Raw genomic sequence first — 15,177 nt, 5'->3', positions numbered from 1 at the left:
CCTCAGCGGCTGCTGTTTGACAGCCTTTGTAGATACACTGCTACAGGGCACAGAAGCTGGAGGGTCCTGTTCCAAGAAATGTACAGAGGAATTGGCATCTCCCTGGGTTGGCCTATGGATTCCAGGGCAGAAAAATGGTCGGCAGTGCGCACCAGCAAAATGGAGATCGGCCAGGTAAGGGTATCATACAGTGACGCGAGTCAGGGAAGGATAAGATGGATTGCCTTTGTTTGATTTCTTACAGCCTTTACAGTTGGCAGACGAAGATAGAGACATTTGTCAGCTAGAGGAACATAAAAAGTCCTTGTAGGATTATTCCTTTTGTCCTTTCCGGCCCGCTTGGTTGTGTAGCAGGTGATTTCACTGCTGGGGGCGAAGATTTGACAGTTTGTTGCACAGCTGCAGGAGGAGGAGACAGGGATGCTACCTTGATACTGAGTGATTTCACAGCTGCACTACTGAATTGTAGGTCACAATTCTGTGTGGCTAAGTCTTTTGTGGAGCAAGGCTTGGCAAGAACGGTACTGTAAGTGCTGGATGGTAAAAGGGCTTTCAACTAGCCAACTACTTGCGAGTGCCAGAATAGGGTACTTTTTCCTTCACCCCGATTTCCTGGATGGCCTGCTCATTGAGATACATGAGGCATTCACGGGATGAGGTGGCAAGGTTGCTATTACAATTGATACAGTGGGGAGGAGGAGGAGGAGGAGGCGGGCAGTCGCCCTCTTCAGTGTTTTTACCACAAGTAACACATTTGGCCAGGTTTTGACAGGACACGCAAATTTGGTTATAACCTTGACAGTGGTAACAATGCATCAAGTTTACAACGTACGGTCAGGCTGTGATGACTTCGTAGCCTGCCTTAAACTTCAATGGAAGCACTACTCTATCAAATGTCAGAAAAAGACTGCATGTAGGCACCAAGTCTGCATCAACCTTTTTTATTACCCAATGGACCACAGTGATGCCCTGATCAGAGAGATGTCCCCAGTCAGATCATCAAGCAGTTGTGTAAGAAAGACCATGTGAAGAATTCAGCATACGATGGGCCCCAAAACTAATAGGACACCTGTGGAGGAGCGAAGCTGCAAGCAGTTGTTGGGCTTGAAAATCACGATTGGTCTCCAAAAGCAAGCAGGCTTTCACACAGCCTGCAATTGCATCAACACCTTCCTGAATAATAAATGGATTAACTGTAGCAAAGGACTTGACCTCCTTCAGTACGTGATACCACGAGGAACCAAGGTGCAGCTGGGAAAGTCTTTGAATCTTTACCCTCATTCTATTTACGTTTAGTAGATGTAGACTGAGATGGCGACTGGCTCATTGCAAAAAGAAAATATCCCTCTTGATTGCCAGCATCTCCAGTGGTGTGCTCCTTTCAACTGGGAGCCCCCCCCCCTCAGAGCCTCAGAGGGGGGCTCACACACCGTAGGTGATTGTTCACACCTCAGGTCACACCTCCCTTAACTCCTGAAAGAGGGTCCTGTTGGCAGTCAGGAAGGTAACAGCTCAGGAAATCCTCCCTCCCTGGGCCACTACTGTACCAGGGGGCACGTGCAGACCCTACCTGTCGACCCGGGCTGGGAATTTTGATTACCCAGTCACCTGTTATGCACCTAACACGTGGGCCAGCCTTGAGGAGCACACAGGGAGGAAGAGAAATCTCAAACTCCAAAGCAGAGGAAGGGGATGAGATGGAAAACAAAAAAAAAAAAAAACACATGAGTGGTTCCAATGCTGGGCTATCAAAACTTTGAATGCATTCCCAAAACTATCCAAGACATGGGATAAAAGGGTAGCAGCACGGAAAGGGAAGAGATGCTGCAAAGTCTGGGGTCCCGTGGTAGCCAAGTACGAACTCATCAAAGAGTGGTGAGCCCCATGGGATGCCTCTGTGTATTCCTTCCACCTTTCAGCCTTCCTTAATATTGGTCTGCCACCTGAGCTCTCAATATTTGTACTCCTGGACACTAAACACTACAGCAATACTACAAAATTGATCAGGCTAGTGTTTTGTATGCGATTTTCTTCACAGATACACTGCTCTTTCACAGAGCCCCTCCTACAAATCATAAGTTTTCGCTCACCTTGTCTGTTAACAATTTTACCTGTTCGTCACATTTTATATTGCTCCCTATTATTATCCCTAAATATTACAATGATATGAAATGCCCCAAATGCTTACAACTGATTTTGTAATTGAATACTGCTGGGCTCTCTCTCTCTCTCTCTCTCTCTCTCTCTCTCTCTGGTATTTATTTTACATTTATCCACAGTTGGAGATAGTTGCCCTTCACTAAATAAATTGAAATTTTTGTCCAAGTCTTTCTAAATTTGTTGCCCTATGGCAATACTATCCTGCAGCCAACAACATTGTTGACAAACAGTCTGATAGTGCAGTTGACCCCATCTTGTAAACTGTTTATGTTTAATGAAAACAGAGTTATGCTTCTTTGGGACCTGCCTGATGCTACTTTAATTTCTGTTGAACATTCACAGTATAACATACTAAGTTCTGTTAGTCAAAAAATTCGAGTCTGTCGCATCACTCCAGATGATAGTTTCTTGGTTATTGGTCGATACTGTGGTACAGTGTCAAACACCTTTCAGAAATCTCAGAAGACTATCTGTTTGCCTGCAAGTACTATTTTTAAAACATTTTGCAGGAATAAAGTAAGCTGTTTTTCACATAATCAGTTTTAACTAAATACATGCCAATTCTTTGAGAGAAACTTCTTTCCCTGTGGACTGTCATAACGTTTGAATATAAAATGAGCTCAAGGGTCCTGCAAGAAATTGACATAGACGATATTGAGCAGTAATTCTGTGCATTTGTTCTTTTTTTGTGTATAGATACGACTTGCATATTTTTCCATTCGTGCAGGACTATTTGCTGTGCCAGAGATGCCCTGTACAAACAAAAATGTAATGTTACAACAAACCCATTTCTGAGTGATTGATCACTCACTCAAATCTGTTTGGACTGCCATCCTGTTGTTGCACCCTTTGATGCTGAGGAGGCTTACTGGCACCTGCTTCCATGTTTTCACTTTGTTTGACTGTGCCTTACAGTTCAAGCTGGGTGTAAATCTGAATTCTCCAATTGCACGTGAGGGCCTTCTACATACCCTCCAAGGTTTTTGATTCCTATTCTGTTTTGTGGTTTTTTTTCTTTTCCTTTCTTTCTGGGTATTGCAATTTTTTTTACAAATATTTGTGCATTTGACTGCCTTTGACAGTGCAAGCGGAGTAGGTAGGTCTGTTATCCAACAGATAGTTGGTGTTTTCTCCCATGTTTACATTCAAAAGCAGATAGAACTATGACAATATCTATTTCACCGGTAGAACCCCTATAGGATGTTTTCTCGTTCAATTAATTATTCTATAAATCAATTTCATAGGTCTTCTGTGAGCTGTGATACCATCTTGTGTTCAGAGTTATACATTTGAACTCGCTTGCTTCAGTCTCTCAAGTTCCTTCAAGCACTGTAGATGTTCTGCTTTTGAAATAATTAATACTTTTTTTAGTTACTGCTAAGCCTGTTTACTGTTTTGATTGACTTTTTTTAATTTTATTTAAGGTTCCAAGAAAATGTGGTTTGAAAAGCTACATTTGTGTCATTACATGTGAAATGTACCATAATGTATGGAACAGTCTTATGTCATTAGCTAAGTGTGAATTTGAGAAAAGTGTTTCCAAACATACAGAATTGGGTTTTTATAAAGATTGAAAAAAAAAGTATTTTATAAGAAATAAATGTTGGGAAGATAATGTGTGAATGTGTAGCAATTTTTGCACTGCAGGAGCCATAATTACTTATTTACTTTTTTGTTGCATGTCACACAGGTCATGTGAGTAATATTTTTATGCTATGAAACATTTTTTTCAAAAATAATATTTGTCATGGTAGTATTACTTGCTGGTATATTGCATAGGTGTCGTGTATGGTGTATTTGTGGCCTTTTGGTCAGTTATTGAGAAAATAGTAGTTACCAGAGGACTCTTCTGTTAAATTTGAGTACGTCAAGATGAGGAATGCAGCTTAAAGCAAACATCTTTGTCCTGTGTTGCAACAAAGTTAATACATCTGAACCTTCAAAAGGGCTGCTACATAACATTGGAGGGAACACAATGATGCACAAGTGAGAAATGTCTGTATAAATTTTTAGTTTGAAATGTTTTTGTTTTCCTAACTTTTGATCATCTCACAAGAATGTACATATTTCACTGCAAGGAGAGGGTCTTGATATTTGTAATTGGCTATCCTGAATGCCGTATTATTTCATTTGCTATAGCAAGGAAAATAATTATGTTAAGAATCTGATGAAATATTATGAGCAAATACCCATGCACAGCCGGTAAAATCTAAATATATCACAGTTGTTTCATTGCGGTGGTATGTCAAATGTTCAAGTAGTGATGTGTTATGAGGATACCCTATTCCGTAATCACTACTAGCATTCCCTGTTTATTTAATAACTCATTACAGTTTTTGGTTTGATATTATACCTAAGTCAATATGAGCTTCAGATTAGTTGCTAAAATACATACAACCAAATCACAGTCGACACATATGAACAGAAACTTAGTGCAGACAGAAGGAGCAGATACCCAAGAACACATCAATAATTTTCCATAATCTGGCACTACTAACATATTCAAAGCTTATCTCAGTCAATCGTGAATTAATGTTGCAAGCTCATAAAGCTAGTCATATGTATATACATGATACATACATTATATGTACATAATTTCTTCAGTTTAGCATAAATAGTGCATTACATTACTGAGTTTGCACTTCATAAATTTGTAAATGTGTTAATTCTCTCTGTACAGGCTTTTTTGTGCAAAGTGACATTCTATACATACCTGTATTTACCATTAAAATATGTCTGTTCTTAGATATTGGAGAGTTCCAAAGTATTGCTGGACATGATCAGAAGAGAAACAATGACAGTGAAACACTCATTAACGAAGAAACCAGTATCGAAAGACTTACCAGTATCAAATGATGTTCATTAGCAGTTAAACTGAATGCACAGAAATCTAATAGCTGCAATGTTCTATCTTTGTTATACTGACTGTTTTGAGAATTTCTGCCACTATTTTTATTTATTACAAATTTAAAGAAGAAAAATGATGATGTATCTACCTTTAATTGAATCAGTTACTATATTTTAGATGTGCTTCTTTTCTGCACAAGAACTATCATCCATTTTTTTTTTTTTTTTTTGCAATAAAGTTATTCTAGACAGGTTGTGTGTCATGTTATAATCTGGAGGAAGAATATTTTGGTCACCATTTTAAGTGCATTTCATACAATTACAAGTACATTAACCACTTCCAGTAGTAGCCAAAAGACTGGTCATGTATACAAAAGGTCTTTTTTTAACTGATCACGGAAATACGTCAAAATAACAAATGGCAAGTTTGAAACTCGAGTTCCACAGTGAGGGGGGATTGCTACGATTGGAGGAAGGCAGCACCATGAGGAAGCATGTACAGCAGCCATTATGAGGACAATTCAGTAAGTACCCCTGTATTGCTCTAACATAAGTTTGTGTTACCTTCATGTGCGGCAATCTTAAGTCGGAAAAAAAGGAACAAACATTGATCTATACTGGACCTCTCTGACAAGAACTAAAGAAAACCTAGCCCTATTTGGCCAAGAAGTAAGTACTGTTTCATGTGACAACATGCCTGCACATTCATCTGAAGTTGTTGAGACAGAACTGCATGAATTGTGCAATGAAACTGCTGCCACACCCAGATCTAGCTCCTTGCAATTTCTTCTTGTTCCTAAGCAAGAAGAGAAGGATTTAGGTAAAATATTTTGCTCAAATGAAGCCACTTAAGTGTTCAGGTATGTACATAAAAATATCAATAGCTTAGTATAAACACCTGGAATGATATGCACTTTTGTTTTTGTACTATAACACTTTAGGAAATAGAGCTGTCAACATATCCAGGATCATTGGTGTCCCGTCGACTAAGTGGCATTCTGGATCACTGGAGCAGCTAATGAGAGCCAATTGTAGGTCCCTGCTTACTTGGTACTCCTGTGAGAATAGTTAAATATACTAGGAGTATGAGGCAGTACATTACTTAAAGCCATGACAGCCACCGAGTGAGGTGGCACAGTGGTTAGCACACTGGACTCACATTCAGGAGGACGATGGTTCAAACCTGCATCCAGCCATCCTGATTTAGATTTTGTGTCATTTTCCTAAATTGCTTCAGGCAAATGCCAGGATGGTTTCTTTGACAGGGCACAGCCAACTTCCTTCCCTAATCTGATGGGACCAATGACCTTGCAGTTTGCCCCCTCCCCCAGATCAGTCAACCAACCAACTCCTGCCTAGTACAGAGTCTAGAAAGGGGTGGGGTGGGGAGAGGAGGAAAAGGAAGGTTGCAGCCAGACACGACAAGAACAGCATCATTGTCCTTTCAGCCTAATGTGTACACTTCCTGGCTTCATTTTGTGCCCACCCATTTGCTTGCAATGTGAGTTGTGCTACAGACAATTTATTATTTACCAAGCATACTCTATTGTCTATGCACTTACTCTAGAAGTTGACAAGTTCTAGATCTTGCCTGCTGATGTATCCAATTACCTTCAGCTGACTGACTTAAAGTGTGCTCAAAAAAAGAATTGCAGCAGTAGTAAATTTGCTACATCTGATGATCATTACCGACATTTACTTTAATCACATTGAAAGTAACTAATCAAATAACGGAAAATCTGGTATGGAATAACAATGTTAATTAGGAGATATTGTTACTCACCACACACAGGGGGGAGGGGGAGAGCACACCAATGTCTGATAGATGAAGGAACCAATAATTAACAAGTTTGCTTCACTTTACCACTCTTTTTAGTATCTTCACCAACATCTCAGCCGTCCATGCCACAACGATGATGAAATACATGTGGCATGTAAGGGGTGGATTCACACACACTGACAAACATACACAGAACTAAAATATTCAAAAATATTGTTTTTATTTTGTAAAAAAAAAATTCTGATTCATAAAATAATTAATAATGAACTCACCCCTCCAGTACATATGTTCCCTAGGCAAGTGTGAATATATATCACTGTACAAAGGAACATCCAGCACACATATTTAAATGCAAATATTACCATTCTCTCTGAAACATTGTCTTTTTTTTCTACCTGGCCCCACTTATGTGATCCTGAACTAAACATAAAATGAGAATAGCTGGTAACTTTAAGGGATGGCAAAATAAATTCTAACATGCACGGAGCATGTGTGCCTACTTGCTCAAAAAGGTGTAACTAAAATCAAGCGGTGGGCTTTGTCAAACAAAATTCACAGAAAATAGAATATAACAATAATAATAACAATAACAGTAAACACCATGCCGCCTACAAGAATAACTTTATCCTGTGACACTCGTCGTTCAATTAACCTCATTGTTGTATTTGAAAGTCCGAGAGTATTGGCAATGTCAAATAAGCGTTTCTGGGCACCTTTCAATGTTGACCGCTGATCTTTTAAATTCTCAAGAATCACAGAGCCAGTTCTCAGCATGTCATCCACACCTCGATTGGAATTCTGTGGAAAGAACAGAAAATATTCATTTTCAATCTCAAGGAATGAATATCGGGAAAATCCACTAGTCAATCAGTAATGTACTTCATCCAAGTGAGGTGAAAGGAGGCATTAAATATTGGCAGCAGTAAGGAGCATTATATTATGCGAGCATTTATGCATAGTTTATTAGTTCCTGAACATTATAGGATGAGGTTTTTGAAAGGAAAAAAAAAAAGTATGAATCAAGATATCTCTGCTACCTGAAGAGACATATTGTGCTGAACTGAATAGTCAATAAATATAGAAGTGTCTGCTTCACTAGAATTTTGTGTAAATCTTCTGCTCAATAATTCTTCCCTCTCCCTTTCTTCTTGTGCACGCTGCCGCTGCCGTTGCTGAAACATCTGTAGTCCAGCCTGCAACACATCAGTAGGACATGTTAATGTTGCTTTATTGAAACCGTTTAAGAATATTTAAGGGTTCACACATTGCATTTAGTTCTAGATAAGTTACAGAAAATCTTAATAAAGAAAAGCTCTCTCTGCTTGTTGTTGTATTTGGGCATGCAACATTGTGGTATCAATACTCTTACTAAAATATATTAAAATGATTATAGTGAAAACATTTAAATTTATGTTTTAAGAGGCAAAGTACTTAGCTGAGATCCAAACCTCTCTGTCCAATTTTCACAACCATATTCAAACACAAGCTTATGAAAATTTCATGTTAAAATACAAGCAGAATAACAGTACAGTAGAAAAAATAATCTAAAAGTGGGGTGTGGGTTAGCTGATCACGGAGGAAAAAAGGGATGAGCCAGCCATCCTTAAAACACACTGAAGCCTTCTATCTAACAACTTATACAGGTCAGAAATAACACAAAAGCTTGAAACATGCACCACATTCACATCACTGCCACCTAAAGTAGGCAGATCAGATGCAAAACTGGCTGCTACTCCCACCAAGACAAGACACATTCTCTTACAGTGTCAATAATATTATAAAATGATGGATTGATACTGTAAAGATGACACATTTAGTTGCACATAGGCACACTAAAAAGACTGATACACATTGAGCTTTTGGCCAAAGTCGTCTTACGAAAGTAAAAAAAGAAAAAAACACACACACACACACACACACACACACACACACACACACACACACACACCAAAATGGCCGGAGATAGTGGTCATGTGCATGAGGTGGACTTGTTTGTGTGTGTTTCTCCTTTAGTCTGTGAAGAAGGCTTTGGCTGAAAGGTCAATGTGTAACAGTCTTCTTGTTGTGCATGCCTGCGACTCAATGCGTCATCTTTATGGCGAATAGCAATCTGTCCTTTCTATAATATTGTTGATATTCCAACCTCAACCTTACTTTGCTTGATTCTGTTAAGTGTGGCATAAAGAAATCTGCATACTGGTTGGTCTTCGCATGATAGAAGGATCCTGTATTCCGAGAGCAATGCACAATCTAAAGGCAGATTAAAATTACTCCTTATCTCAACTCGGTAGCAGGAAGTAAGAATGACTAAATTGTTGGCTTCTCTGTCTGGAGATTATATTAAACGGACATGTTGTACTGGACACTACTATTGTCTGCTGAGCTACAGACAATACCTAATTCAAGTGTTACAGGAAAAATGATCAACTGTATTCCCAGTGTTGTTAGCTGTATCTAAAGACAGTCTTCAATCATTTATATGGCAGTCTCTGAGAGCACATCTCTGCATGAATATTATGTTATTGTTGCAGAAATGGGAAACCATACCTAGAGAGGCCTCAGAAGCCCACCAGGGCAATCTGAGAGCGTGTCAATGAGGCTACTGAGGAATCATCTTGGGATTTGCGTTAAGTGATTTAGGGAAACCATAGGAAACCCCAATCTGGATGGATAACCCCAATCTGGATGGATGGATGGATTGGGGGTTTGAACTAATGTCCTCCCAAATGTGAGTTCAGTGTTTTACCACTGCACCACGATGCTCAGTATCAATACAGAAACCCATCCCTTAGAATCTTGTGGTGCAGTATTGATATCAGAAGATAAACAAGAAATTTAAAGGGCACTAGAGAAGCATTAGTGAGTGTTGGCATGCATATCAGTAGACCTAGTAGTTAGGAGGCCTAAGCCAGTTGCAAAATTTAACAGAAAGAAGAAGGTTCTGCTGGTAGGTAGTTCACATGGTAGATGTGTGGGCCAGCAGTGCAGGAAGTGTTGGGGAGTGAATTCCAGGTCACCAGCATCGTGAAGCCTAGTGCAGGTTTGGCTCAGGTCACTGACAGCATAGTGGAGTTATATAGGAATTTTACTAAAGAGTATCAGGTAGTGATTGTGGGTGGAGCAGGGAATGGTCTTGGTAAGGATGGGGGATATGGTGTAGGTGGTGGCCCGGTAAAGATAGCTACTCAAAATGGTGGCAGTAATGTGCATTTCCTGCAACTGTTTCAGTGTCATGATCAGCCTTATCTTAATGCAGCTGTTAGGCACGTTAATGTGGGACTGGGAAGGCACTGATGGCAGAGGGCTTGGGTCACATTGCATTGGTGCCAGTTGAGTCTATCAGTAGATTTGTTTTCGCTAGACATGGCCTGCACCTCAATAGTTACGGGACGGGGAGGCTGGCAAGCTTACAGGTGACAGTGCAGTGGATGGTGGTAGTGGGATCACTTGAATGAAAAAAATTCCTGTAGTAGTTTGTGTTAGAGCTGCACTTTTTTTGGCTGAAGTCAGCTGACAGGTATACCTGCTTAAAGGAAGTCCCTCTAACTGAGGGATCCCCTTTAGAAGTTGTCATGTTTCCAAGGAATTAGCATACTTCATCAGAATATAAGAGGTACTGAGGTAAAGTTAGTGAACTGCTCATAGATGTTGACTCTGAAATTATTGGTATATCAGAGCACTACATAAATAACTTGACAATTCAGAAGCTTCCTTTACCAGGATGCAGATTAGCTGGCTGTTTTTGAAGGAGTTCCTTGTGGAGTTGGGGAGTGCCCATGTATGTAAAAAACAGAATCCCATTTGAGTCTATAGACATATCACGGCACCGCACTGACCAGATATTTGAATGTAGTGCAGGGGCAGTTGAACTTAGTGATACTAAACTTCTAATTGTTGTTGATTATAGGTCCCCTAAATGTGACTTCAGAGCATTTCTGCTCAAGCTAGAGAGGGTTCTTGGTTTACTTTATAGGAAGTACCAGAAATTAGTTATATATTGTGACTTCAATATTAATTTTTTATATGATTGTGCAAGAAGAAGGATGCTGTTAGATCTCCTAAACTCATAGGATCTGATGCAGATTGTGTTTTTTTCTAACTAGGGTGCAGGGGCACAGCCATAGGCAATATTTTTATTCATTCTTCATTACTAGACGGGCATTATGTTAGTAAAAGTGTGATTGGCCCTTCAGACCATGATGCACAAATTTTAACACTAAAAGGCTTTTGTACTTAAATAAATGTCACATTACAAACAATGTAGGAAAGCTAATCCAATGGCAATAGGGTGTTTTTTAAACCTTGTTGAGGAACAAGAGTGGCAGGATGTGTATAGTGCCAATAACATAGATGACAAATATAATGCTTCCCTTAACACATTTCTCATGCTCTTTGAGAGTTGCTTTCCATTAGCATGTTCTAAACAGGGTAGCAGCAGTAAAAGGTAGCCTGGGTGGATGATTAGTGGGATAAGGATATCATGTAGAACAAAGCGGCAATTATATCAAAATGTTAGAAGTAGTCACATTCAAGCTACAGTAGCCCATTACAAACAGTACTGTAACATGCTTTAAAATGTTATTAGGAAGGCAAAGAGTACATTGTACGCAAACAGAATAGCTACTTCACAGGATAAAATTAAAACCATATGGTCATCTGTGAATGAAGTGTCTGGTCAGCAGCATAAGGTGGACAATATAAAGTCAGTTTGCGGTAAAAACAATTGTTACTGATGAGTCAGATATATGTACAGTATTTAACAATCATTTTCTGAGCATTGCTTTCATGGATACGATGGAGTGCCTAGTAGAATATTAAAGTACTGTGCTGCACATGTTAGCCCAATACTTAGCCAAATTTGTAATTTTTCCTTTAAGAATGGTCAGTTTCCTGAACAATTAATGTACTGAGTAGTAAAGCCACTTTATAAAAAGGGAGAAAGGGATAATGCAGACAATTTTAGACCTATTTCTATGCCATCAGTGTTTGCTAAAGTTGTTGAAAAGGCTGTGTATGTAAGGATAATTGATCATTTTATGTCACATTATTTGCTATCAAATGTACAGTTTGGCTTTAGAAGTTGTTTAACAACTGAAAATGCTATATTCTCTTTTCTCTGTGGGGTACTAGATGGATTAAACAAAAGGTTTCAAACGCTAGGCACATTTTTTGATTTAACTAAGGCATTTCATTGTGTTATTTACAAAATATTGCTCCAGATGTTGGACCATTGTGGAATATGGGGAGTAGCTCACATCTGGTTCACCTCTTACTTTAACAACAGACCGCGAAAGGCCATTATTAACAGTGTTGAGAATGGCTGTGGTGTAAGGTCTGAGCGGGGTACGGCCAAATGGGGGGGGGGGGGGGGGGGGGGGTGCCCCAGAGGCCACTCCTTTTCCTTACTTGTATAAATGATATGCCCTCTATGACACTAGCTTCGTAATAAAGGAAACCCAACATTTTAATTTCACAGAATGGGCTTATGGTTAATGAAACTGAACAGTTCAAATTTCTAGGTTTTCAGATAGACAGTAAAGTGTCATGGAAAGCCCACATTCAGGATCTTGTTCAAAGACTTAATGCTTCCATTTTTACTATTTGAAGGGTATCTGAAGTAAGTGATCGTTCGACACAAAAATTAATTCTACTTTGCTTATTTTCATTCACTTATGTGGTATGGTATTATATTTGGGTGTAACTCTTCCCAGTCTAAATGGATATTTTTGGCTCAGAAACTGGCAGTTTGCGAACCTCTTGTCAGCCCCTATTCACTAGTCTGGGTATTTTGACATTGCCCTCTCAGTATATATATATTCTTTACTGACATTTCTTGTTAACAATATCAGTTTATTCCCAAGAATTAGCAGCTTTCACTCACTTAATACTTAGCAGAAATCCAATCTGCATTTGATCCTACAGAACCAGATGTGTAAATAAATAAACAAACAAACCTCAAACAGAATTTTGATACCACTACACACAGCCTACCCAATGACTATGTCCATCAAAAAGAACAAAAATAACTAAGGATTAGCAGTTTCAAATATCTATGATTATTAATATCAAATGACCAAGCTGCAGGTGCAAATGTTACCTATCGAATAACAAAATCTTGGAATAAATAGTAAATGTTTTTAGTGTCTCATGTCTAGTGCAGTCACACTTACGGATAAGGTCTGTAATCCAGCTATTAACGCCCAAGAGGTTATGAAAAGTTGGATCTGGTTGAACAGCACACTTCCCAGTGAAGCAAGAGGCCCTCGAGATTAAGAGAGAAAACTCTGTGTAATACGACTGTGCAAGTAGGAGAAGTGGTGGTAATGGTGCTCATGAAATAAAGTTTCCAACTGTCACTCTCAATTAATACCTTGTGGCAGCACAAAACCTGACCTTAGTTTTAATGGCAGTAACTAAAGTGTGATACTCTGGCACAGTCTGGGAAACATCTCTACAAATATCCTTGCTTCAATAAACATTGTAAACCTGCCATGCTTGCCTAACATCCTCTGGATCGCTTCCAATACTTTGTAGATCTATAGTGTGCACTGTGTCTGCAGATGGTCTGCACAAGGAGAATGAGTAATGGGGAAGTGTGAGGGGGAGGAGGCCATGCTCCACACTGCCAATCTCTATAGATTTTAGCTGTGGATAACAATGAATTAATTAAAATGTTCTCAGGCTTCCACCCATGCCAACGTGGTGGACAGAGTCGTAACATCATGAAGTAGGATGCATATGTTGGTCCACAAACAATGCTGCCATAATCTCATCATGATCTGACAAATGCCCTATATAACTGCAGGAAGCGGAAACAATCAGTTCTCCATGCCTTTCCACTGAGGTATTTCAAAATATTTAATGATTTGATGCTCTTTGTTCATGGGCCATTCCAGTATGGGAGCTTGGTTAATTTTGTGCCTAGCCTCAAAAAGTGCACATTGTTCTTACAATTTAAAATATTGTCCCCCTTTGTAAACTCTGGCAGGTTAAAACTCTGACAAGCCTAGTTAAAATTGACACAAGTAATCCCCCAGCGGGAACCTATAGCCAATTTCATTGGCCCAAGCTTCCAACGTCCTTATGACCAGCTGTAGTTGTCTCATTGTCATTTTAAGATTGGAAGAAGGGCAGAAGATCACGAAGTCATCCACAAACAAGGAGCGTTTAACAGGCCTCTTGGTTGAGATGCTATTGACAGTGATTACAAACACCGTGACACTGAGTATATTGCCTTGGAGGACACCATTCTCTTGAACAAGCTGTCAGACAAGATATCATCAACACAATACGAAAAGCACCTTTCCTTGAGAAAGGACTGGATAAGAAGCAGCAGATGTCCACATAGTCCACATTCACGAAGCTGGTGAAGGATGCTGTACCTCTGAGTGGTGTCGTAAACTTGTTGAAGGTCAAAAAGCACACTGACTGAATAGTTTCAGCATAAGACAGACTCCTCTGTTGCCATCTCCAGCAGAATTAAACTGTCAAGAATGGAATGGTAGCATCTGAAACCACACTGGGAGCAGCACAGCTGACCTTAGGATTTGAGGAGCCAGATGAGGTGGCAGTTGAGCACATGTTTGAGAATCTTATCCATACAGCTGGTATGGGCCACAAACTGGTAATTGTTAGGGTTTGTACAGTCCCTGCCTGGTTTCCACAATGGAATTAATATTGCCTCCTTCCAAGTGCTGCGATGTTATCCATCAAACCAGATCTGACTGAAACAAAGTAGGAGCTTGCCTTTGGGCTCCAGGCACAGGTAACAGAGGATGGCATAATGAATGTGTTCCAGTCCTGGAGCAGTGTCTATGGTTGCAGACAGAGATGGTTCCAATTTCCACATGCAAACTGGGTTATTGTAGACCACCTCATCACAAGAGAAGAAATGGAACTGCCTTATTTCCATAGTCGTAAGGAACATCTGGCACTCAGAAGGCTGTCTGGATGATGCAGTGACAGTAAAAAAGCTTTCAACTAAAATGTGAGCCATGTCTTTAGCTGCATCCTCCAAGACTTTCTCAACAAGGCCAAGTGAAGGTGTATCACCCCTGCCTGACATCTGCTTTATTAATTAGGACCAATTAATGGGTCCTCTTCCATTTTTTTAATCACTTGTCATGTTTGTGCTCTGACTTGAAGGCACACATAATTTCTATTGTTAGATGGTGTTTGAATTTCTGCAAAACTGCATACCTGGCTCCGACTCCCAAGCAATGTTTTACGAGTAGTACACAAAAGTGAAGAGTAAATCTGATTTACACCCCTTCGAGCACCTGGAAATGTGGCTTGGCTCCAACACTGACTCCAATGAAGAATTTAAAGAGCTGTCTGTACCCTTGTGCAACAATGTTATGCGGACAGAATTTGTCAACACTACAAGGCAC

The 15,177-nt window shown here is 39.7% G+C and overlaps 2 protein-coding genes across 4 annotated transcripts in view; one reads left to right on the top strand and one right to left on the bottom strand.

The window, feature by feature from the left end:
- LOC124798693 (Sjoegren syndrome nuclear autoantigen 1 homolog) overlaps positions 1–5,208 on the top strand; it is a 51,809-nt gene extending 46,601 nt beyond the window's left edge. For 2 of the 3 annotated variants that reach the window (XM_047262202.1, XM_047262204.1), the window contains exon 3: positions 4,907–5,208. In XM_047262202.1, coding sequence (XP_047118158.1) covers positions 4,907–5,026 — 120 coding nt within the window. In that variant the 3' untranslated portion in view covers positions 5,027–5,208. The remainder of the gene's footprint in view (positions 1–4,906) is intronic. The other variant, XM_047262203.1, reaches the window with a different exon arrangement.
- Positions 5,209–6,983: 1,775 nt separating this feature from the next.
- Positions 6,984–15,177, bottom strand: part of LOC124798692 (probable Golgi SNAP receptor complex member 2) — a 37,428-nt gene continuing 29,234 nt past the window's right edge. The window contains exons 3-4 of the mRNA XM_047262201.1: positions 7,825–7,980; positions 6,984–7,585 (exon numbers count right to left, since the gene is read on the bottom strand). Of these exons, the coding sequence (XP_047118157.1) occupies positions 7,340–7,585; positions 7,825–7,980 (402 nt within the window). The 3' untranslated portion in view covers positions 6,984–7,339. The remainder of the gene's footprint in view (positions 7,586–7,824; positions 7,981–15,177) is intronic.

Source organism: Schistocerca piceifrons, chromosome 5, assembly GCF_021461385.2.
Source record: "Schistocerca piceifrons isolate TAMUIC-IGC-003096 chromosome 5, iqSchPice1.1, whole genome shotgun sequence".
In the NCBI taxonomy this organism is placed as follows: Eukaryota; Metazoa; Arthropoda; class Insecta; order Orthoptera; family Acrididae; genus Schistocerca; species Schistocerca piceifrons.
This window is presented reverse-complemented; position numbering and strand designations above follow the sequence as displayed.